This window comes from Alnus glutinosa, chromosome 12 (assembly GCF_958979055.1).
Source record: "Alnus glutinosa chromosome 12, dhAlnGlut1.1, whole genome shotgun sequence".
Lineage (NCBI taxonomy): Eukaryota > Viridiplantae > Streptophyta > Magnoliopsida > Fagales > Betulaceae > Alnus > Alnus glutinosa.
Genome location: NC_084897.1, coordinates 25,826,886 through 25,852,012, shown reverse-complemented (window position 1 = coordinate 25,852,012; position 25,127 = coordinate 25,826,886). Strand labels below are relative to the sequence as shown.

General features: G+C 36.1%; 3 protein-coding genes and 1 long non-coding RNA gene across 5 annotated transcripts; all 4 read right to left on the bottom strand.

Moving 5' to 3' along the window:
• On the bottom strand, window positions 1–953 carry LOC133852712 (uncharacterized mitochondrial protein AtMg00810-like). Its single transcript, XM_062289467.1, has 3 exons — window positions 764–953; window positions 561–680; window positions 1–479 (listed from the first exon to the last, which is right to left on the bottom strand). The coding sequence occupies exons 1-3, from the start codon at window positions 951–953 to the stop codon at window positions 1–3; spliced, it is 789 nt and encodes a 262-aa protein (XP_062145451.1).
• A 259-nt stretch (window positions 954–1,212) lies between these two features.
• Window positions 1,213–6,456, bottom strand: LOC133852748 (uncharacterized). Its single transcript, XR_009895973.1, has 3 exons — window positions 6,079–6,456; window positions 3,087–3,186; window positions 1,213–1,427 (listed from the first exon to the last, which is right to left on the bottom strand). It is a non-coding gene; the product is annotated as an uncharacterized LOC133852748 (long non-coding RNA).
• An 8,918-nt stretch (window positions 6,457–15,374) lies between these two features.
• On the bottom strand, window positions 15,375–18,185 carry LOC133852342 (cold shock domain-containing protein 3). 2 transcript variants are annotated; one of them, XR_009895919.1, is made up of 3 exons: window positions 17,253–18,185; window positions 15,633–15,669; window positions 15,375–15,493 (listed from the first exon to the last, which is right to left on the bottom strand). XR_009895919.1 is itself a non-coding variant. In XM_062289083.1 (2 exons), the coding sequence occupies exon 1, from the start codon at window positions 18,017–18,019 to the stop codon at window positions 17,273–17,275; it is 747 nt and encodes a 248-aa protein (XP_062145067.1). In that variant the 5' UTR covers window positions 18,020–18,185; the 3' UTR covers window positions 15,495–15,669; window positions 17,253–17,272. The 2 variants fall into 2 exon arrangements, 1 of the variants encoding a protein (XP_062145067.1); XM_062289083.1 differs by lacking the exon at window positions 15,375–15,493 and having other exon boundaries at window positions 15,495–15,669.
• A 2,880-nt stretch (window positions 18,186–21,065) lies between these two features.
• LOC133883066 (ferredoxin--NADP reductase, leaf-type isozyme, chloroplastic) lies at window positions 21,066–24,541 on the bottom strand. Its single transcript, XM_062322259.1, has 9 exons — window positions 24,234–24,541; window positions 23,914–24,148; window positions 23,160–23,293; window positions 22,834–22,912; window positions 22,534–22,625; window positions 22,324–22,401; window positions 21,779–21,841; window positions 21,456–21,690; window positions 21,066–21,369 (listed from the first exon to the last, which is right to left on the bottom strand). The coding sequence occupies exons 1-9, from the start codon at window positions 24,336–24,338 to the stop codon at window positions 21,302–21,304; spliced, it is 1,089 nt and encodes a 362-aa protein (XP_062178243.1). The 5' UTR covers window positions 24,339–24,541; the 3' UTR covers window positions 21,066–21,301.
• Window positions 24,542–25,127: the final 586 nt, after the last annotated feature.

Below are 25,127 nucleotides of genomic sequence, written 5' to 3'. Positions count from 1 at the left end.
TCACAAGTAGTGGCTACCATAGATTGGTTCGCCGCTTCTGCAGAAGAATGAGAGACCGTGTGTTGTTTCTTTGATTTCCAAAAAAATCAAAGAGTCCCCAAAAAACACACAATAACCAATAATTGATCTTCTTGTATAAGGACATCCAACCCAGTCAAAGTCACAAAAAGCTTTAAGATGAGAAGTTGAAGTAGAGGAATAGAAGAGATCTTGGCCAGGAGAATGCTTGAGGTATCTAAGAACTCGAGTGGCTACATCCATGTGTGGTTGCTGAAGAGTGTCCATAAACAGGCTCAAAATCTGCACTGAATAAGAAATGTCCGGGCGAGTAATAGTGAGATAAAGCAAACGACCAACAAGCCTTCTATAACTAGCAGGATTGGCAAGAAGATCACCACTATGCCGAGACAATTTCAAGTTAGATTCCATAGGAAACTTAGAAGGCTTGGCAACAAGTAATCCAGCATCCTCCAAGATCTCTAAAGTGTATTTTCATTGACAAAAGGGAAATGCCTTTGAAGTGCGAGCAATTTCTAACCCAAGGAAAAACTTCAAATCACCAAGATCCTTGAGCTTAAACTGATTATTCAAAAACTGAATAAAGTGAGTGATAGTATCAACATAATCACTAGCCAAAACAATATCGTCCACATAAACCAAAAGAGCAAGAAAGCTTGTGTCTTGAAACCGAATGAACAAAGAATAGTTAGATTTGGACTGAGTGAAATCATGAGACAGCAAGGTATTAGAAAATTTGGCAAACCATTGTCGAGAAGCATGTTTAAGTCCATACAAAGACTAGTAAGCTTACAAACTTTATACTCCCCCTTAACCATGTAACCCGGTGGCAACTTCATATAGACTTTCTCATTAAGTTCTCCATGAAGAAAGGCATTATTTACATCAAGTTGATGTAAATGCCAACCAGTGAAGCAGCAAGAGCAAGAAGGCATCCCGCTGTGAGGACTTTTTTTTTTTTTATACAAATTATTTGCTTAATCATTAATCTCTTAAAATACAAATGGATCCTCACAGTGGCACGACGATATGTCGCAAAGCCAACATATGGTACATACCCCATAATATGTACCTAATAATCAGAGTAACATATATTTAACTATGCAGCGGAAAACATAAACCTAATAGCAGAAATCACATCTTAAACATCTATCACAAATTAATAACAATATGAGTCATTTAACATCTATTTATTTAAGTCTTTCCTCAATATAAATACACAACAGAAATGGCTTTACAAGAATAAGTGACACAAGCTTCACAAGCTATAAACAAAACCTATAAAACAATGGACAACCCGTGGTCCACCAATTATGACTGTTGCGGCGAGCTTTAGTCATAATACTCCAGGTACACTTCTACCACACCACCAACTACGACCAAAGTACCTGCAGCCACAAGGATATCATCTATACGGTTGTGGGGGTTTGCCACATCCGTATAGGTGAAAGGATGAGTTCACCATCTCAGTACATAATACCGAGACCTCAATGATATTAAACTAACTGAGTTTTCGCAATGAACCAACTTTTCCTTTATAGTATTGCAAGCACTATAACAGCTACCAATTTTATAAACCTTTGTTTGAAAAACCACCAATAACTGATATAGCAAACACCAACTATTAGAAAACATTTAAAACATACTATGTAGTTGGACCCATACGTAGAAGTTCCAATGGCTCGGAAGCAACTACGTATACACCCATCTACCATAAGACTTTTATGATGGTAGCTCAAATGTACAGAGATCTAACGTTACCAACTGTGATATCATCGTGCCTCAGGGCATTACTTTATATCTTTGGCTCATAGTTATTCATGTGGTTACTAGAGTAAAACTCCAATATCCAAGCACGTTCTACTAATGTGCCAATGACAATCCATCTACCTACTCCCAAAATACTCTGACACTCCAACCAATAGCGTCACATCTAAGTACACCAAAGTTAAAATATGTCATTTTGCTTTTTAGTATGAGCATGCTATCATTCCCCGAATACGAGTAACACCGAATCCTAGGGCATTACAACTTCATGTCTATGACAATCCATCTACATACTCACAGGACACTGTATTACTCATACCTGAACAATGAAAATATCCTTGTACATTCAAGCTCAATGTTCTTCAATGATGCAACCAAACGATAGAAATATACATAAGCTTTTTGCCATTAAAACTCTTAGGCATACTAATACGTCTAGCATAAAGACTACAATATTCTATATCATGAAAACATCACACAATTTAAACAATGATATACATGCTCATGATAGTCTTATTGTTCTTTGTGAGGCTTACCCCATCTTTCGTTATTATGAGGCTTACCCCCTCTTTTGTTATTATGTTTATACTTTATGCTTTACAATTCAAACTCTATACTCCTACTCCTTGCAAATCATGCTTTCTTCAAATACGACAAACCAATCAACATGCAATTTTATCATTCTACTTTGCATAATTTAAATCACAACCGCAGCACACATTCAAACACTTTAAATCAATTCAACACCCTTCATTCATTAATCGTTTTATAACATCATTGATATTGTTTGAATATAATCAAAACTACTCAAATCAACCAAAATAGATATATTCAACATATAGTTGGTTCGGATTTATAAACATATATATTTTGCAATTCTATAATATATAAAAGGGATAATTACACTTAACCCCCCTGATTTATCCACGGTGTGGCGATTTACCCCCCAATGTACCAAAATTGGTACATGACCCCCCCGAACTTGCCAACGTGTGGCAAAATCAACCTTCCGTCCAATTGACCATTCGTTTGGACGGAAAGTCGGTCACGTGCAAGTCACGTGACTTGGGGAGGGTCTCTGTCTTAAACGGTCATGTGACTTGCACGTGACCGATTTTCCGTCCAAACGAACGATCGATTGGACGGAAGGTTGATTTTGCCACACGTTGGCAAGTTCGGGGGGGTCATGTACCAATTTTGGTACATTGAGGGATAAATCGCCACACCGTGGATAAATCAGGGGGGTTAAGTGTAATTATCCCTATATAAAAATAGTAAGTTCTCAGTGAGTAGAATATCACCTTAGCTGCATAGGACTCATGACCCGAATACTCCTCCGTGTTCTAGTTACTTGGACTCTACATTGGAGAACCAATCAAAGTCTCCAATCTGGATACGATCCTGCAAACACTTATAATGTTAGACTACGCTATGGAACTCTATACTCTATGACACATAAACCACCCGCGTGTTCGTACGTTGCGTTACTCGCTCTAAAGCTAGCTAAGTACCTGAACTATTATTAGGTTGTTTATTGTTTCTAAGTTTTTATTATATCTTGCTTATTACTTAGAAGATGCATTTACTATTTTATTAGTTTATTTATTAAGTTAACCATATATATTTAACTCATATACATGCATATGTATGTTTATGTATATACATATACACGTACAATGCTTATTAAGTTAAATATGACCTCATAACACACTTAGGTATTTCATTATACATAGATAAACATATCAATCATGTAATTACATTACTAATTGATTTTGGAATCTATTTATGTATTTCTATAATATTACTATTTATACTTGTGGTCTTAAGGTTATTTAGGCTATTTACAAATCTACGACGTTTCCTATCTAAAACCCTACATTCATTCTTGATGTTCATTCATTGTATTGCCTCTATATGTTGTTTCATATTCAAGAGTATCATTCTTAACTCACTCTTATTTACAAACAATCACCAATAGCCAGAAACATGCCTAAGGATCAACCCGCACTAAAATCTTCACCTACATCAAGTCGTTAGACCATACAAGTCCCAACCATCAAAACAACTCCAACTCTAACAAACCAACCTATCCATTAACAATTCATCCTTAAATACCAACATCAACTACACTAAATCTAAACTCATGAAATATAATCAAAATCCAAATGAACTCAGCCTCATCCATAGGCAAAATAACCCACAATCAAACTTATAAACATAACTCAATATCAATTTCAACCTACAATAATAATTAATAACACCCTACCAAATTATGTTCCTCAAAGCTACAACTCCCCAAGAAAACAACCAAGCAATACCACTTTCCAAAATCATCAATTTTACATACATATACTCAATCATTTCCCAAAGATAATTCAATAACTATGAACTTCTCTCCAAACATCATTCCATCAACAAATTTCAAGAAAACATCATTAAGGAATCGTAACATAAACCATCTCTAATAAACCTCAAACTTCCACAAATAATCCTAAATTAGCCCACATTCAGTTTGAGCTTTAACAACCAACCTAGCAATTCACTTTAATTAAACCATTCACACAACCAACAATTTACAATACATTTATAAATACCAAAATCAATTCCAATCAACATGGATAGATCTTTCAACAACAATCCATTCCAGCACACACAGCCACAACAAACCTAAGATTTCCAACTAGATTAACACATAAAATTACACCCATCATTCCAATAAAATAATTCAAAAATTAATAACACCTAGAGGGCCACCCAACCATTAAAAATCCATATCCATAGGGTTGTTAACACTATATATTAGAAACCCACCATTCCAAACAATATCGCACAAAACCACTCAATCAGTACCACAAAACCCAATCAACCGAACACCATCAACAAAATTCAAGAAAGCATTATCAAAGAACAATAAACACCCAACATTACTGTAAACACCCATATTCAGCTAAACCAAAAATCAGCCGAGAACCACCTTTCAAAGCACACCAAAATCATTCCAAATCAGTCCATCATTCACCACAACTTTATCTCCTTAGAAAATCAACTACCTAATACCAACATCATCCGGCCAACACACACAGCCCTAGAAATTCCATACCCACCAACCATCTAATCATTTATCATCAATAAATCAAATAAACTAAACTAAATCACTAGAAATTACCTTTGAGAATTTATGTTCGAAGCTAAGAAAAACCACCAGAAATGCCTTTGATTCAATCAGATTTTGGACCCACCAGAAGATCGGTTCCTTAGGCTCCCTCAGCAACAATCCATCGGACCCAGCTCTCCGATCAGTTTCTCTGGCTCACCGACAAAAACCCATCGGAGGATCGGCAAGAAATCGAGCCTCCACCTCTCGGGTTTACAGTCTCCATCTCTCTCAGTCTCTCAAGATCTCAGCCTCTCGGTCTCTCGGTTGGATACGGAAGAGAGGAAGAAAAGGAGAAGGAAAAAGAAGAAAAGAAGAGAAAGGGAAGAGGAAGGTATCGTGCGTGAGGAAGGGAGAGAGAGAGAGAGAGAGAGAGAAGAAAAAGAGAGGAAAAAGGGAGAGGACACGTGGCAGTGTCTGTGTGGTTGGGAGAAGATAATGCTATCTTCTCTCAGCCAATCGGATGCTGACACGTGGCAAGGAGAATTACATTTTTATTTTAAGCCCCAACCTTTGTTAAATTACTGCAGGACATCTTATCATTTAATAATTAATATTTGACCCCTCATTTATTTTAACTACACTTTAACAGTACAATTAATTATTTATTCTATTAAGACCCATTATTATTACTCTAATTCTATCATTTTATCTTAGATTTATTTTATTTCCATCATACAAACTTCACTTAAAATCTAATATTAGTTCATCCTATTTAATAAATATGATTTATTAATTGCTAAACTTCCTATTTAATTTCTTGGTCTTTACACTCACTGTGGTAAGTTTAACAACCGGGGAAAATGTCTCATAATAATCTTAGCTCTCACATTGTGTGTAACCTTTAGCAACTAGACGGGCTTTATAACGCTCAATAGAGCCATCTGCTTTAAGTTTCACCTTATAAACCCATTTGCATCCAATTGAAACTTTATTTGGAGGCAAATTTGTGATTACCCAAGTTTGATTGTCTTCAAGTGCAGCAATTTCAGCATTCATGGCATCACACCAATGCTGAAACTTGTTGGCTTGATGAAAAAATTGAGGTTCATATGTAGAAGAAACTTGCAAACAAAAAGCTTTATATGAAGGAGACAATTTGTCATAACAAAGAGAAGAAGAAAGGGAATACAAAATACCTAAATCCGACTTTATGGAAGACGGAGATGAAGCATGATGAAAAGCAACCTGACAGTGGTACTGCTGTAAGTAGCCTGGTTTGTGCTTAACCCAAGATGATCTTCTTGAAGGTTGAAGAGATGAAATGGAAATCGGTTGAGGATCAGAGGAAGGAAGATCAGATTGTATAGGAGGGTCAGATGGCTGAAGGTCAGATTGTAATTGAGATGATGAAGGATCAGATGATGGAGGATCAAATTGTAGATGATGTTCAGAAGAGTGAGAATCAGGTTGTGTTTGAGATGAATGAGGGATGTCGGGTATGACATTTGGTAAAATAGGAGAAGAAGAAGATGAAGAAGAAGGTAAGAAAACACCATCAGAAGATAAGGTAGTAAGTCCAATAGCAAAAGGAAATATGGACTCATGAAAAATGACATATCGAGATACAAAAACAGAATGGGAATGAATATCTAAGAGCTTGTAGCCTTTTTGCTGAAAATGATAGCCAAGAAACACACAAGATTTGGCTCGCGGAGCAAACTTATTGCGGTTTTTACAAAGTGTAGAAGCATACCAAAGGCATCCAAACACTCGAAGATGTTCATAAGAAGGAGATTTATCATAAAGCAAGGCATAATGAGAAGAATTAGCTAAATTGGGTGTGTGAATGCAGTAGATAAGATATGCAGCTGTCAAGATACAATCGCCCCAAAATTTGAGAGGGAGATTAGCTTGAAATTTAAGAGAACGAGCTACATTGAGAAGGTGTTGATGTTTTCTTTCAACAACAGAATTTTGTTGGGGAGATTCTACACAACTAAGTTGATGTAAAAACCCTTTTAAGAGAAAAAAAAAATTCACTCATGTTAAACTCTGGACCATTGCCGAATGAATGACTTTGATTTTGGAGTTAAACTGAGTTTCAACAAAAAGAAAGAAAGCTTGGAGGAAGGTTTGGGTTTGGTCTTTGGATTTTAATAAATGAATCCATGTAAATCTACTATTGTCATCAACTATAGTTAAAAAATAATGTGGACCATTTCTAGAACCAACCAAGAAGGGGACCCATATGTCACAATGAATCATATCAAAAATAGATGCAGAACAAGTAACACTATGAGGAAAAGACAATCTTTTCTGTCGAGCCAAAGGGCAAACAGTACAAGGAGTCTCCATCAAATCACATGAGATTTGTGGGTTATTAGAATGCAAAAGCTGAAGTCTAGAATGAGATAAGTGTCCCAATCTATAGTGTCAAAGGTCTGTAGCAACAAGCTTAACATGTGCAGAAAATTGAGGAAATACAGGATTAGAAAAAGAAGATACATCTGGTGAAGACATTGCATGTGCATCCAGCAAGTAGTACATCCCGTTTGCTTCTCTACCCACTCCAATGGTCATTCATGGTGTTAGATTCTGTATGAAGCAGTAGTTAGCAAAGAAAAGAAAATAGAAATTGAAGGATTGAACTAACTTGCTTACAGACAAAAGATTAAAAGAAAAGGAAGGAACACACAAAACATTAGTAAGTGTTAGGTGTGCTGAAATCTGAACTGTCCCAATGTGGGTGACAAGAGCAAACTGACCATTTGGTAGTTTAACTTTGGTGGAAATATTGGTTGTAATAGAAGTAAACAATGAAATGGAGTTGATCATATGATCAATGGCTCCAGTATCTATAATCCATGTATGAGGTGGAGGAGAAATGGATGTATGGTAGGAAGAAAAAACTGAGAATTTAGTGTTTAAGGCTAAAGATGTACTATGAGCAAAGAAAAAGGAACTACCCTCAATAGATGGAATTAAACGATCAGAAGTGTTTGAAACACCACCAGCTTGAAGGGCAAATGATGAAGAATTGGCGTGCATATTGTGCATTAATGCCATCAATTGCTGAACTTGATTTTGAGTAAAAGGCATAGGTGAATTATCTGTGATCTGAGCTTGATGGGCAGAAGATGAAGCTCCAGCAGATTTATTACGAGTAAACTTGAATCTGGGAGAGATTCCATGAATCTTGTAGCACTTCTCAACTGTGTGATCAATCACACCACAATGGCTACAAACACGTTTAGGCTTACGAAAAGCTTGTTTGACATTCTGAATGTTGGCAGAAGGTGATATGCTTGATAGTAATGCCGAACTATCATCAAATGAAGGAGATTGAAGAATCCCTCCAGAAAGTTCCTTTTGTCGTTCTTCTTGGAAAACTAAAGAAAATACTTTGTTGATAGGAGGAAGTGGCTCAAGCAACAGAATCAGACCACGAATATTGGAGAATGAATCACTGAGACCCATCAAGAAATGATAAATGTATTCTTGATGATGAAAATCCATGATTGTCTTAGTACAACCACAGATACACCTCCCACAAGAACAGTGGGGAACCGAACGATAATTGGAAAGCTCATCTCAGATACTCTTAGGATGGGTATAATAGGAGCTTATCAAGTTGGAACCTTGAGTGATTGCAGCAATAGACTTTTAAAGCTGAAAAATATGAGGGCCATTGCCTTGAGAAAACCTCTCTTTCAGGTCTTTCCACATGGCTTTAGCATTGTCGATGTAGATGATGTTGGCCACGATCTCCTTTGAAAGCAAATTGATGATCCAACTTAACACCATATCATTGCAGCGAGTCCAAGCTTTGAAATTTGAGGAAGAATCAAACGGTTTAAGCAAGGAACCATCGATCAAAAAAATCTTGCTCTTAGCACTGAGAGCCATCAGCATCGATCGACTCCAAGAATTGTAGTTCACACCAATCAGAGGTTGAGAAACCAAGATTGAGCTCAGACTATAGCCATGATGAAGAAACAAAGAATCAAAGAATTCATCAAGAAGAGCGAAAGTAGAAGAGGAATTAGGGTTTTCCATGTTTTGAGATTGGGTATGCTTTGATACCATATCATTGAAGATGGAAAACAGAGAGAAAATCGTGGAGAGAAATTTCTCTTGTATATTGATTAAATGAATCTGTGTACAGAGTTTTGTATTTATACAGGAAGAATAAACTGACTAGAATGATCAACTAACTAGAATGATCTATCAACTGCACATTGAAAGACTAACTTAACTAAACTACGAACTAACTCTGCCAGCTGGTATGTAACTAACATACCAATCTGTTATAACACTAAAAGGTTCGATGGCTGAAATAGAAAAGGAATTGTTGCTTCCTATCTCCAACCTATTTGCCGATTCCTCCCAAGAAGACCTACTACTCACTTTCTCCAACCTTTTTGCAAATTCCTCCCAAGAAGAACAACTCCTCTTTCTAGACGTTGCTTTCTCCGACCATATTACTTCTGTTATGTGCACGTAGAGTTTACGAGTAATTCAGTAGTTGTTAGGTATTGGGTCTGTTAGGAAGTATTATCTATGTAATTTGTTGTTAGTTTATCTCTATCTTTGTTAGTAATTCAATTCTATTTGGCTTGTTAATAGGCTATTAGGTTATCTCTAACTTGTTATCTCTATCTCTTTGTTAGTCGAGTCTTAGTGTCCTGTTCTAAGTAGAAGTTTATTGTATTCCTTTTCTTTAAATAAGTTGCATTGTTATAGAATAAAATTAACAAAGAAATTATTCAAACTTTATATTTGTGAGTTCCGAGCACCTCTAATTGCTCAACCAATGAGGTCTAGGATTCCTCAAAAATCCTACAATAGGAAGTCTAGGATTCTTCGAAAATCTTACCATATCTATCGTTCTTGTCGGTCCTCATCCTACGTTATGTAAACACGTAACAACTTCCTTAGCTTTATTCGATTCCAACCAAGGAAGAGTTTTTCCAGCTCTCAACACACCATAATTCTTTTCACCATCCCTTTGATTATACGAACTTGAAAAACTTGAAGCTTTTATCAAACGGCAACATTGGATGGTACTTCTGAGCCAAAACCCACTTTTGAGTTTCGTTGTATTGCCCATTCCCAATGTCCTTTAATGAGAACAAGCTGAAAGATCGATCCATGGGCTTTATCAAACAAGAATCTCCAAAGGTTTTGATCCTACTGTGTATTAACAAGGTTTTTGGATAAGACCCAGTGGCAACGGGAAAAGATTGGGGCTTTGAGTTGAACAATTTGAAGTACCTGGTCGTGAATAAAATACAAATAGCCAAGGGAAATGCCTGGCTCTTCGTCAAATTGCACTACAAAAATATTGTCAAATTGCCACGTGCATTTTGACACGTGTACGGCACTGTACACGTGTCAAAATGTTTGCCACGAGTATTTTGACACGCGTCTTACGCGTGTCAGATGTGCAAGACTCTAATTGCACATTTTGACACGTGTACAGAAATACACGTGTCAAACGGTTTGACACGTGTATTTGCAATACACGTGTCAAACCGTTTGACACGTGTATTTGTAATATTCGTGTCAAAACGGTTTGACACGTGTATTTAAATACACGTGTCAAAACGTTTTTTTTTTTAAAAAAAAAAAATCCAAATTGATTTTGTTATTGTTTATTTAAATTCCAAATTTGGAATTTTTTTTCAATTTAATTTTGTTATTGTTTATTTAAATTTATTTGGGTTAATAAATTTTTGTTTTTTTTTTTTCCAAATTTTATTATTTTCGAGAGAGAGAGACGTAGAGATCCAGAGAGAGAGGGAGGCAGAGAGAGATAGGGAGAGAGAGTAGAGAGAGAGAGGGAGGCAGAGAGATATAGGGAGAGAGAGTAGAGAGAGAGACATAGAGATACTGAGAGAGAGGCAGAGAGAGATAGGGAGAGATACACAGAGAGAGAGAGAGAGAGAGAGAGAGAGAGGTAGAGAGAGAGAGAAAGAGATAGAGAGGAAGAGAGAGAGAAAGAGATAGAGAGGAAGAGAGCGATAGAGAGAGCTGGAGAGAGGGCGGCTCACCGGCGGGAAGGGCGGATGCGCGGTGGCCGGAAGCTGGCCGCTGCGGCTGTGACGGAGAGGGAGAGAGAGAGAGAGAGAGGGAGAGAGAGAGAGGTAGAGAGAGAGAGACCGAGAACACTGTACCGAGCAGAGAGAGGTGGAGAGAGGGCGTCTCACCGGCGGGAAGGGCTGATGCGCGGTGGCCGGACGTTGGCCGGCGAAACTGTGACGGAGAGAGAGAGAGAGAGAGAGAGAGAGAGAGAGAGAGAGAGAGAGAGAGAGAGAATTCAGATCGGAACCCAAATGGGTTCCGATCTGTATGTACATATATATATATATATTTAATCTATTATTATATTATTATATTATTTGAATTTTAAAAATTATATATATATATATATACACATATATAAGCGGGAAAAATAAACTTTTAACCGGGAGAAACCAAACAATTGGGCACGTGTACTGAGTACACGTGCCCAATTCGGGACGTGTATTTAAATACGCGTTCCCAATTGTTAAAATTCTATTTAATAAAAAAAATTAAATTTGAAAAAAATAACAGTTTGACACGTGTATTTAATACGCGTGTCTAATTGTTGAAATTATATTTAATAAAAAAAAAATTATATTTGGAAAAAAAAATAACAGTTTGACACGTGTATTTAATACACGTGTCCAATTGGACACGTGTATTAAATACACGTGTCAAATTGGACGCGTGTATTTAATACGCGTGTCTAATTGTTGAAATTCTATTTAATTAAAAAAAAATTATATTTGGAAAAAAATAACAGTTTGACACGTGTATTTAATACACGTGTCCAATTGGACACGTGTATTAAATACACGTGTCAAATTGGACGCGTGTATTTAATACGCGTGTCTAATTGTTGAAATTCTATTTAATTAAAAAAAAATTATATTTGAAAAAAAATAGTTTGACACGCGTATTAAATACACGTGTCCAATTGGACACGCGTATGAAATACGCGTGTCCAATTGGACACGTGTATTAAATACACGTGTCAATTTGTGACGGCTGTACAATTAGACACGTGTCTCCAAAGACACGTGTCAAATTGGACGCGTGTCTACAGTAACGGGTACTGTAGACACGCGTCAAAATGCATGCATTTTTGTAGTGTTGGTGCACATTGTAAGAAACTAATGAGATGTTTCGGTATTCGATTTTTTGAAAATTTAAGTTTAACTATAATTTACTGTGCAAATATTGAGGCAAAATAAAGTTGAAAAAGATATTTGAATGGTTTAACTTTCTGAGACAAAATTAAAAAAAGTTGAATAAAACATGATTTATTTTTTAAAAATTACGAATACCAATAGAATTTATTTTTGAAAAAAAAAAAAAAACCAAAACATCCTATAAAATAACTATAACTAAAAGTCTGAAAGCTTAAGACACGAAATCAGAGAAAGAAGAACAAAAATCAGGACACAAGTGTGTAGAGAAAAGAGGAGTAGTAGTAACGTTTGGATAAAAAAAAATTGAGTAAAATCTGAGCCGTTCATTTTTCACAGTAACTATGCTGTTATTTTTTTAACGGCATGAAAGCAGGATCCAAAAGTTAAAACAAAAACAACTAAACAACTTGCACAAAACATAGTAATAAATTTAGTTGGGCAAAGGAGTTCGTGCAGTAATTGGGATGAAGTGTTGCAACCAATGAAGATTTTGTCCGGGAGAGAAACATTTAACAAGTCTAACAAGAGTATATATATTAGAAATTGAAAATTAAAAAGTGAGAAAATTAATTCAAATAGTGCGTCTACAAAACGATTTATTATACATTTACTTTACTCTCTTTTTTTTTTTTTTTTTTTTTTTTTTTTCCTACTTTTAGGAAGTGGGGCAATATATATTTTTCCTTGGGCTTGGGGGCGATGACCCCCACTAGCCCCCTAGCACGATCTACCACTAATGATCGGACAAAGATTATGAGATGTGATAAAGACTTTGTTTTTTGTTGAAGACCAAGATGCGTTTAGGGATCGATTGTGATTGTGCAAAGAGAGAAAAGAACAATCTAAGGACGAAGAGATTGACCTTTCGGGTGGGTGAGAAGAGAGACAACAGAAGGGGAGGGAGTCCAGAACAACGCAGGTGAAGAGACTTTAGGGTTAGTATGAATGTATATGGCTTCAAAACGACACCATTTTACTTTTAAAATATATATATTAAACCCCAAAACAAATTAATTGTAAATACAAACTTTTCTTTCAAACTAGTCGTTTGTCTTCCTTTCTGAGGGAAAAAACCAAAAAGCCTCCCCTTTACAGAGACTGGTTTGCCGGGGAGGGAGGGGCCTCCCTCCTCCCGGCTGTGTTTTTTGTTCTCTCAGTCTTTAGGACTGTAGAGTTTTGTTCCCCCTGGTTGAACCGGTAGTGGTTGTTCTTCCCCTAGCCCTTTGGGCTATGGTGGCTTTGTTGTCTTGTTTTTTCTTGTTTTTCTTTCCGTTTTGGCAGGAAGGCTCTTCTTAAGAAGTCTAAGGTGGGGTGAGGCCGGCTTTAGTGTCGTCGACGGTGTGTTTTGGCCGGACTTTCACGGTTTTTCCTCGGATTTTTTAAGCCAGATCTACGCATGACCGTTGACTTCTGCTAGACACGCGCCACCAAACCACGTTCCCTGCCGTCTTCAGCCCTTGATGCAGGAAGCTTTGATCGTGTCGGTCTCCGAAACTCGGCGCGTGGTCCTCACGTGCCAAGGCGTCTTTGCTCTCTGACTACGCGTGTAGGCCACACTCTGCATTTTCAGGCCGTGCTTGGTTGCGCTTGGAGTCTACGGCGACGGATCTATTGTTGGGTGCTTCCGGTTGCGACGCGTGTCCTACACACGCCGTTACTCCGATGAAGCTACCTCCCTACTCCACTGTCGGTGACTTTTTAGGGTTTTCTGCCTTTGTGTTGTGTATTCCTTATGTTACTATGTACAGTTTGCCTATGTGTGGTTTAAATTTTATTGGAATTTTTATTGTAAGGGGGCTTAATTGTAATTCTAGTGAGATTTGAAATTCTGCTTAGGCAGCTGTTTTTAAGTCAGATCCTTCTAACTTAGAGTGTAAGGGGTCTATTCCTCATTTCTCATCTTGTATGTCTTCGAACTTTTTAGTATCAATGGTTAGCACATGCTGATCCGTTAAAAAAAAAAAAAAAAAATTAACTGTAAATACCTTTATAAATAAATTAAAAGGAGCAAAGTTGAGCTGAAAACCATCGAAAATATTGAAGTTCTTTTGTCATTGTCGACTTCTGTCAGAAATTATAAAAGCGCATCTAATCCCTCCCCTATCTACTGTCAAAAGCCAACCCGCATGAACTGGAATCATGTCGGCAGCGGGTCAATGGTCAAAAAGCTAAAAATTTACACCCCCATGGATTCATGATCCACAACAATTCATGAACAAAGATTTTGAAGATCTCCAAGTTCCATTGCAGTAGATCTAATACAAGGTTAGAACTCTGGCCCAACCTCAATAATCTCGAAACCAAATTACCATTACTTTCTTTCCCCGTTAATTCATAAATGACATTATGTAACAGGCGTTAAAAGATAAAATTATTTTTCGAGAAACTTTACTTAATTTTCAAAATACTCATATTTTTTTAAAAAAAATTAAATCAAATCAAATCAAAGATTGAGACGTGAATATTTTTGCAAATTTTGTTAATTCCTAACAAAGACTTAAATCTTTGCAATTTTTTTTCTCCCTAAAAAAATTAAAGGTATTTTGAAAATTTTGACAAACCCATTAAAATTTAACGGACATACGAAATTAAAAGATGAATACACTAAATTGAAATTTTTTTAAGTTTAAGGAAGTAATTGCAAATTTGAATAGAACTTAACTACAAATTGGCTTGTAGCAATTAGATACAAACCAGTCTGTAAGTGATGTGTCCCTTAAAATGAAAAACACATTTTTTTGAATAACACGTGTTTTTCACATGTTTTTTGAATAGCATTAATAAGAAAGCATGTACTTCTCACGTCCTTTAAGAACACATCTCACTTGATTAAACTGATTTGTAGCCAACTTTTATCTTGCAAATATAATGAAAGTTCAGAGGAAGTTTTCCATCATTTTTTTGTTGCCAAAACTAAAAGTTTCGGTTTACAGATTAACATTCAGCGTGTAAAAAGAAGTGTGGTGACCCTTTTGTTCAAAGAATGCAAGATCACAAGATCAGAGCCAAATTGGCTATCCGACAATATTTAAGACAACAATATTCTGTTTGCTTCCAGAAAATATATCTTGGGCAAAGCGATTGCACTTCTTTAAACCTTTGATGCAATTTGGCGAGTGGGGCAGACTACCAATGAAACATGCGGTTATGTTTGTTAATGTAGTCTACATCTGAGAGAATGTTTTTCTATAGGTACACCAGCTTATTTTTAAAAAAATCCCCAAAAAAAATTACTCATTACTTGTATTTAATTAAAAACGAGAGAGAGAGAGAGAGAGAGAGAGAGAGAGAGAGAGAGAGAGAGTAGCCTGTATGTACTATGTCTTAAAAGGGGCACTGCGGGTATCTAAAAGCACCAATGAACAAAAGAGATCTACAAATCAAATGGTGTTCATTTAGAATACCAACAAAATGAGCTAGTAGAAAAATATATAAACAAAGAAGATTGCACTCGAGTTAATAAAATACAGGGGATTAACAATCAAAACTTAGGAGCTAGTTTCAAAGCTTACGTCTGTAGAGAAGGAAACATCCACAGAAGATAGCCTTCTGATAAAAGGAAAACATAAGAGCATTAGATCAAAAAGATCAAGGCTTCTTTTGTAGCCACTAAGAAGCTAGAAGCCTATATACTAATCCCCAAACTATCAAATTATGCAATGCCTTTAGAGTCTGTTGAAACTCGATAATCAACCTCTAGGCCTCTAAGCTCTTCTTCAGTAAAAGTCCATACCAACCTCCAACAATTTAAAAAAGAAGAGGGGACAAAATTGGCTGAAGAAGAAGGGAAAGGAGAACAACATTCCACCAAGACGATCATTACTATCATTATGATCAATATCATCCAGACAGAAGCACAAGACATCGTGCATAGCACACTAAAACTAAACCTATTTGGGATCTAAAATGGAGCACCACTAACCAAAATATTAGCCTCAGATTCTGAAATTTGATCACTACAGCTAGTAACACATTTTATAAAATCACAGAAACAAAATAAAAAAAACTGAATGACCTTTATGATTCTCTATCTAGTATAACAATGCGACTGTAAAGACCCTAGATCAACAAAAGTGAAATCCAGAACATTACAACCTTGGAATTTTGGAAATAGGCCAAGCGTAGGAATTGAATGGTGAGGGGTAATTTTCAACAAGAAGATATGTAAGAGAGCCCTATCGGATGAACACAACAATTCCAGAAGTGACTCTTGTGCCCTTCTCGTGTCTCTCCAAGAATGATGCATCTTTTAAAATCACCACTTGATCAAAATTCAATAGTAATCAATCACAAGTTCAATGGTGATTTTAAAAGCCACATCATTCTTGAAAGGATATAAGAGTGACAAAAGAGTGACTTTTAGCATTACTCCATATGAACAACCTAAAGATAGACCAAGAAGGAGATCTACAAAAATTAACAAAAAGCACAATTGGCACAAAACAGACTAAGAATGTGTTTGGTACGGCAGCTAAAAGTTCAATTTTAAATCATATCGAAAAAATAAAAAACTGAATAGTTTGAATTTTAAAAAGAAATTGCGATTTGAAAACCTAAAAAATGGCCGAAGCAATGGGTGCATTTTTAAAAGAGTAATGTTACACACACCCACTTCTCCACACCTATTTCTCTACTCTTAGTGGCTTTTAAAACCACATATTGGATTAAAATCTACTAAAGGTCTATATCAAAGCCAATGGTGGTTTTAAAAGCAACCTAAGGGTGTGGAGAAGTGGAAGTGTGTGTAGCATTACTCTTTTTAAAAAGCCAATCGGCAAACGCATTTTAAAATTGCAAACCCATTCAGACCTAAGCAACAATAACAGTGTCCGAAGAACAAAGATTATTAGATAAATCAATCCATATCATCACATCACACAGCACGATTAATTCACACTCCAAGATAAGAACTGCTCGATTAGAAACTTATGCCGCAGTCATCAGTTGAGAAGAAAAAAACCCTAATTCTTATCCGAACAAACATCACTTATCTGTGTATTAGGCAGACGGGAAAAATTGCCGATTAAACAGCCAAAACGCAAAATCAAAAGCCCATTTTAGCCAAAACCATCCTATGTATAACCATTAACCAACCAAAGATACGAAGAAAAAAAGAGAATATGTACTATTACTCTTTTTTCTTGGTTCATACTCAAGAAGCGTCGGGGGCCTCAGGGCACTCTTTAGCAAAATGGCCTTGCTTCCCGCAGTTGAAACACCCACTTCTTCCTACGGAACCACCGCCACTGAACCTTCCCGGAACGCCGCCGTTTCGGCAATCCCTAGCCAAGTGCCCAAACTCCCCACAATTAAAGCACGCGCCTCCGCCTCCGCCTCCGCCTCCTCCACCTCCACCACCACCACCGATACAGTCCCTCGCCAAGTGCCCACGCCCACCGCACGAGTAACACGCACCGCCACCATTGTTTCCGCGAGGACAGTCCCTAGCCATGTGCCCAACCTCGCCGCAACTGTAACAACCGCCTCCGCCTCCGCCTCCGGCGGACATGGGGTTTCCTCTGTAACAATCCCTAGCGATGTGCCTCGGATCGCCGCAATTGTAACAACCGGCCCCGCCGTTGCGCCTATCCCCGCCGCTTCTCCAGCCTCCACCTCCGCCCCCGCGTGCCGACCTGCCGTAACTGTAACTTTCCTTCTTGGTGGCCTGGAGGGGAGATCCGTTGGGGCCGGTGACGTCAACGGCCTTAGTCTTCTCGTTGACGCCGAGCTCGATCTGGAACTCGACAAGCTCGCCCTCGGCCAGGCTACGGAAGCCGTCGGATTTGATGGCGGACTGGTGGACAAACAGATCTTCACCACCGTCGTCGGGCGTTATGAACCCGAAGCCCTTCACGTCGTTGAACCACCGGACCACACCCGTCGACCTCTCCTCCGCCATTGGATCGAACCCCAACCCTAGCCCTCAACCAAAATTGAATGAATGCAGAGAGAGTGAGATGAATGAGCGTCTTTATATAATGATACGGCAAAAACCCTACTCGCCTCCGCTTCTCTAATTCTCTTCCCTAATTCCTTTTTTAGATCCTCTTTCGTTTCACGTGTTCATCTGGTGGTCTTCGGTCTACGCTACTTAGCCCTGGACCCCACCTTTATTTTAACCAATTCTTTTGTTCTTTTTAACGTACGAGCATTTTTTATTTGAATAATTTTTTTGTTTTTAATTCTGTCAATTTAATTGATATCTGTTTTTAAATTTTGTGATTTTCACGTTTTTTTTTTTTAAAAAAAAAAAAAAAAAAAAATTCTAAGAACAGTGTCAACTTATATTAAAAATGATAAATGCTAAACATATTCTTAAAAAATAATGTTATGAACAATTTTTTTTATTTTTATAATCGTATAGTGGAGGTGGTTTTTAAAATTTATTGGATAAAATTCAATAGTGATTCATTCCGAAGCTAATGGTAATTTTAAAGTAACATTAACTTTAAAATAATGAAAAGAAAAAAATTTGTTCATAACTCATTCTTAAGTGCCCTTTTTTTTTTTTTTTTTTTTTTTTTCATCTTAAGTGCCGTCTTCTTGATATGATAGTGAATATCACCATTGGATATGGACAAAAATTTCTTATAAATTGGTTTGTAAGAAATTTCCTACGACCTACATATAAAAATGATATGTGTCATTTAAACATGTAAGAAGCATGTACTATTTAAATAACTTGTGTTTCTCACATGTTAAGGGACACATGTCAATCTTATATGTGAGTTATAAAAAATTTATGTCCACGTGTACTTTTATTTATTGTTTAATCCAATAGTAATTCTCATTGCCATATCATTAAGTAAGTATTTAAGAGCATGCGTAATACTCATCATTAAAAATACAAATAAAAATAACATACTCTAAAAATAATATCAGTATATTACTATAATAGATTCCGTTAGAAAAAACCTTTCTTACGTGATTTAGAAGAAAATTTTGTCCAAATAAAATTACTTACTGAACTTTCTGATGATTTGAATTATTATTTTCAATCAAAAAAGTTGGACGTTTTAGTATTTTAATATCTACTATTTTAGAAAACTCTTTAACTTTTAATGTGTAATAACAAAAATCTTTACTATTTAATTAGAAAGAAATAAGTAATAATTGAAATTTTAATAAAACCAACATAAATTATTGTAAGATTCTGACCTTTTGGACCTTCTTAACCATTTAATATCGACTCTATAGTTGAGATTGCCATCACCTGTAAAAAAAAATATTGATATTCTTATTCTTTTTTAATTAAATGATGTACGGTTTTTAAGTGAGATCAATCTTAAATTAGGGACGCCTATTTTTTTAAGAAATGAGCCAAAAAAAATAATAATAAAAAAAAAAAAAAAACCCACAACTTTTGTTCACATGTGATTCGAGGGTGTTAAAAAAATTTAATCTTACATGACTTCAATAACATGATGACATTTCATAATAATAATAATAATAACATGGTGACACGTCTTAGCAAGTTGTAACAGAGTTGTATGCGTAATATTATCATTTTTTTATAACTAATTAAACCAATAAATTAAGAGTAAAACTACATCTACAACTCTTTTACAACTTGCTGACACGTGTCAACATATAATTGGAGTCCCGTTAGCTACTAAAAAAAAAACTCTAACACTCTTCAAATACATTATGATACTTGTCAAGTAAAATAGTAGTATGACTAACATTTTTCGTAAATTGATAGTTATAGATTTTAGAAGCCAAGTTGTTATAATATAAATTAAATGATTAGATTCATCACTTTTTATCAGCTTAATTTTTTTATAAATGGTAAGATTTAACATGATATCAGAGCCAATATTATATTCAAACTTTGTCTCTTTCATTCACTTTTATTTTCAATCAAATATTTTATGTGTTAGACGTCGTTCATTAATTTTAACAAGCATGTTGCTCAAATGGTAACAATTCTAACATCTAAAGTTGATTGAAAACGAATGCCTTGAGATGTGAGATTGGTTGCTGTTACACACAGAAAGACAATTTATAACAATACACCAAGTTTGATGAGCCAAATGTGTTCATATAGTAGGTTTGAAGTCTCATGCACTTCAAGAATTTAATTCTTTTTAACTTCTTTTCATGTTCCAAAGAATAGAACAAACCCATAATTTCGACATATTGATAAATGATCTGGCACTAAAGTGTGCATTTATACGTAAGTATTACAATTTTTATTATAATTCTTATTGATGTGACAATTTACTTGGCACTATCACGTTGGCTATGATCAAATTTAATTGTTTAGCGTCTTCATATGATATGCAGCACACATTCCCTGTGGGATTTATATCAACATGATTGGTTCAAAGCATGAAGCAAATTTTATTTGCCACATCTGCTTTTAGTGGAAGAACTGACACCCAAGAACTGTGATGCTCCCAGAGCAGAAATTCAAGAACTATCAATTGTCAAATTGATAGTTCTAGAAAATTAGCATACAAGGTCCATCAGGAAGTAACAAAGGTGAGTTTAGCTGAATATTACATAAATAACCAAAATCATTTGCAAAAAGTTGTTAATTCGTATAAATTCATTCAAAGTGATCAAGGAAACTTGCTGAAAGTCTGAGACTACACATTTTTGCTTGCAGATAAGCTGTACTGCTCTTACGTGGTTCAAATATGGACATGGAGAAACTGAGGAGAGGATCATAACATAGTTATCTTAGTCATGCCAATAATATGATTTAGAAAATGAAAACATGGAGGACCTTACGATCTACAAAGTTCATGAGTTTGAACCTTGTCTACATCTTTTACATTTCATTTTAATTAAATATTCTACGTGCTAGGCTTCACTTATTGAAGAGGAGTGTTAAAATATTAATTAAATAATTAAATTCACCTATTTGTATTGGCTAAAGTTTTTGAAATAAGTGGTGATTTAACAAAAACATGCAAGTTCTTATGGTCAATGACAGCAGATGAAGTTGAAAATAAGGTTGAAGTTGGATTCAGCTATAATGCTTGTGACTATAATCCATGACCCCTCAGTAAAACTTCTTTAGAGGCTATATCAATACAACCGCTTCACTAGGAAAGGATGAAAAATAAGAGAAAAATTACAAAGACGATTGCCTATCTACAGAATGCAGTGGAAATCATTGAATAGTTGCCACTTTAAAGTGAGATGAGAGAAAATTTGTACAGGTAAACAGGCATTAGTAGACTTCCACATTCCATTGCTCTGCCTTCTTCAACTGCTTTTTGTAGTCCAACCAATCAATGCCTATAAAATGTAGCAAACACAAGATTGAAGGCACTATAGATAGAAAATCATCTATAAAGTCTAACCAAAAGTCATCAGCTTCATACCATCTCTAGCAGCCAATGACACCATTATGTCATCGATTCCCTTTTCCATCCCCTTCAGTCCACACATATAGACATAGGTGTTATCCTTCTTAAGCAACTGCCATAGCTCTTCTGCATACTGAGCCATTCGGGTTTGAATGTACATCTTCTCTCCTTTCTCATTAGTTTGTTCTCTGCTCACGGCAAAGTCAAGTCTGAAATTGTCGGGGGCCTTCTCCTTCATTTTCTCAAATTCCTGTCTCATAATAGGAGAATCTTCAGTGTATATCTCAAAGTATAGGCATAAAGTTTTTTATGAGTGAGGAAACTCTAATCTACCTCACCTCCTTATAAAGCAGTGAGCTACTTGTGGGAACACCCAAGAAGAGCCACGCCAAACCATTGAACTGCACAACATGTCAAAAAGCTGAATCAGTCATCAGCTGATGCATAAACAAGAATTTCAGAACTACAGATATTATTTCTGGTATGTCAGATATGACATTTATGATGTCTGGTTTCAAGCAGCCACTGACACGAAAAGAAGTTCCTCATGGATCCTAAGACACTTCAAAGAGGTAGTCCCACATTGAGGGTGTGGATTATAAATGTACTTATGAGTGTTAAGTCCCGCATTAATTTCTTGCTAGGTGAAACTGAACTTTATAAATAATTCTAAGGAGTTTTAATTGTAACTTTGACTAGTATTTTTGAAGTAATAGCAGATATGTGGCTAGTGCATTTTCCAAGCCATTACAACAACTGTATTAGCCATGATTGTTCTTTGATGATGCTTCAGTCCAATTCTTATATCAGTTCAATGAGACATACCACAACTTATAGCAGTCATAAGGGTTTACGAAGACAAGATTGATTGCATTCTATCTACCTTGTAGTCCTCATACTTCTCAAAGAACATTTTCCACAAAAATGAGCGGAAAGGAGCAATGCCAGTTCCAGTTGCAAGCTGCAACAGATGATTCAATTATTACCAACGAATGGAAATCAATTAACTGAAAAATCATAAAGAATATATGGAGAATCCACACAATTAGTTGACCAATATTGTTCTTGCTTAAGATGACAAAACTGAATATACCATGATGACGGTGGCATTGGGATCTTTTGGCATAAGCATTTCTTTCCCAACTGGTCCTGTAATCTTTACTTCAGCTCCAGGTTTCAGGTCACCTGAAATACAAAACATTTAAAGTTACTAGGGTGCCATAGCTAAGACATCTTCCATAATGTGGTATTAAGCCTTTTCAGCTATTGCAATCTGTTCCTCATAAACTACATTAAACACCAGAAAGATGGGCAATGTTTCTTTAGAATTTGGGAGACAAAGAATGATTTTTTTATATATTTTTTTTTTCAGAACTATAGGCTGCATCCTTACACAAGAAATTCGAGCAGACTCCTTTAACAATCTCTCCTTTGTCATTGGTGTACACAAGCCGTTTCACACAAAGAGAAACCTGTATGAAGATAACAGATAAGAGGACCATATGAATTGACACCAAAGGAAATGAAAGGTAATTATTATTGGAATATGTTAACTGATCAGATGAATTTGCAATAGGGGCTTGTGTTAAAACATGGAAGGTGAGATATAAATAATACAAACTTTGCAAAAACTTAAAACACATTAAAACATAAATATAATTGGAAACTTAAACTATCACAGCAAATATGGATCAATGTAAATAAAAATTAAAAACTTACAGTTTTGGAGTCTCCAAAGTCACCAAGGGCACTGCTGGCAATTGAGTATAACCTCAGCTTGTTAGGCTTGCCGTTCTTGTCAACACCATCTGCAATTACCCCAATTGATTGCCCTTCTCTGTAGGGGACCTCTCCTAAGACAACCAATCAACCAGTTAACTCAAACAAATTGACTTCTGTACCCTCAGGTCAAATTAATCAAAGTTCTATATGTTAAAGACGAACTTGTTCGATTCTTGGTGTCTGTGCTTATCACGAAAAGTTCTATATGTTAAAGACATTCTTAGTGTTTGTGCTTATCACAGTAAGTTAAAATATGAAAAGAACTGATGTCCTCTTATTGCAAGTCCATGGATACATTTGCATACAATTGCAATTGTCATATTTGTTTGTTAAAATATTAAATTTACTTAAGCTTTTGGTATAGTTCGTGATTTCATATGGTATCAAAGCCAAAGGTCTTGAGTTCAAACATTATTTCATTTCAAATAAAGATTTCACATGTTGGATCTCACTTGCCATTTCTTATCAGCTTAACCTTTTAGAATAATTTATGATTTAACAATATTAAGGTCCAATAATGGCCAGAAAACATTAAGGATCAAATAAAGCCACCAATAAATTCAAAGTAAAAGTTTTCATAAAAAAAGACGCCCAACATCTGAAAGAATCCAAATGTGTACCATATATCGCAGAGTTAAACGAAGTCACATTCAAATATTAATGGAGAATAAAAAAGCAACTGAGTTCATACCCTCAGTGCTGAAGACCATGTGCCAGGTTTCTCCAGGAGCATCATCGCCGGTAATCTTAGTGTTGAGGAGGCATCTGCCAACGTAAGGTTCCTTTGGTCTGAACTTGTTCACAACCACACCTTCCTCCATTTTCTTGGACACCTTCTCAACCTTAGCAGGAGCCTCTGTGGTGACCTGGGCTCTGATTGCACCCACTCTTCCGCCAACAGAAACATCCCTGTACTGCAAAGGAACCTGAAAACCCAAAAACTCATGTCATAAAACTCCAAGCAAAAAACAAACACAGCAAAAACTATGTGTATATATAATCTGTAGTAACCTTCTTGAATGATATTCTCTCTGGTGAGATAATAGAGGTTCTGGAGGGCAGAGAAGCAGACTTGGAGGATGGAAAGGAGACCGTAGCAGTTACTGCAGTAGCCATGGTTGTGATGCCGATGGAGCTACAGCAAGAGAAAGCAAGTAATTATGTTTTGGGGTAGTGAAGTGCTGGTGAAGAAGCCCGAAAAAGAGAGGGGTAGGATCTTTTTGGTTGGCACTGGCCACTGGATTATGAGATTGAGTGGAGGAGATTGTGAGGCTAATGCAGTGGTACATGTGAGGATAAGTCTATGTGTAACGTATGACTCTCACCAGTCACCCCACTTCTCACTGCCATTTGGAAATCTTCCAAAGTATATGGTCATTGGTCACCGACTTCATTGGTTTTTGATTCACAACACAAAAAAGGGACGTTGATGGGCTTCAATACTATTACATCATCAATTATCCACAAATCTGAAGCCATAGACAACACACGTGTCCAATTTTAATTAAAATAAGGGATAAATTTAGTCAAAATTCAAATTTAGCACATCAACTTTAATACCATGTTAAAATTATCAATTATCTAAAAAGTTTAAGTTAATAGAAAATAATAATTTAAATCATTTAACTAATACTATAACAAATACAAACCAAAATGTCTTCAAGGGGTAGCTCAATCGACTGGAGACCACGTCTCATGAAGTGGAGGTCACTAGTTTGAATCTCCTTCTCCCCCTCTTGTGTGGACATGTAAAAAAAAAAAAAACAAACCAAAATAAGAAGAAAGATAAAATGGTAATGTCAATAAGAGAATATTCAATGTATTATTATTTTACTCGGCATAATTTTATTTCACATCAAAATAAATGATATTTTTGTTAAAAGTTTAAACAGGTAAAAATGATGA

What these genes read in the sequence shown, in the direction of transcription:
- LOC133852712 (XM_062289467.1), bottom strand. Translation starts at nt 953, where the DNA reads ATGCCTTCTTGCTCTTGCTGCTTCACTGGTTGGCATTTACATCAACTT. An exon ending in AAACATGCTTCTCGACAATG is followed by an intron (nt 681 to 763) that starts GTTTGCCAAATT and finishes TTCGGTTTCAAG; the next exon opens with ACACAAGCTTTCTTGCTCTT. An exon ending in GTTTAAGCTCAAGGATCTTG is followed by an intron (nt 480 to 560) that starts GTGATTTGAAGT and finishes AATACACTTTAG; the next exon opens with AGATCTTGGAGGATGCTGGA.
- LOC133852342 (XM_062289083.1), bottom strand. Translation starts at nt 18,019, where the DNA reads ATGGCGGAGGAGAGGTCGACGGGTGTGGTCCGGTGGTTCAACGACGTG.
- LOC133883066 (XM_062322259.1), bottom strand. Translation starts at nt 24,338, where the DNA reads ATGGCTACTGCAGTAACTGCTACGGTCTCCTTTCCATCCTCCAAGTCT. An exon ending in CATGGTCTTCAGCACTGAGG is followed by an intron (nt 23,294 to 23,913) that starts GTATGAACTCAG and finishes TGGTTGTCTTAG; the next exon opens with GAGAGGTCCCCTACAGAGAA. An exon ending in AGTCTGCTCGAATTTCTTGT is followed by an intron (nt 22,626 to 22,833) that starts GTAAGGATGCAG and finishes TTTGTATTTCAG; the next exon opens with GTGACCTGAAACCTGGAGCT.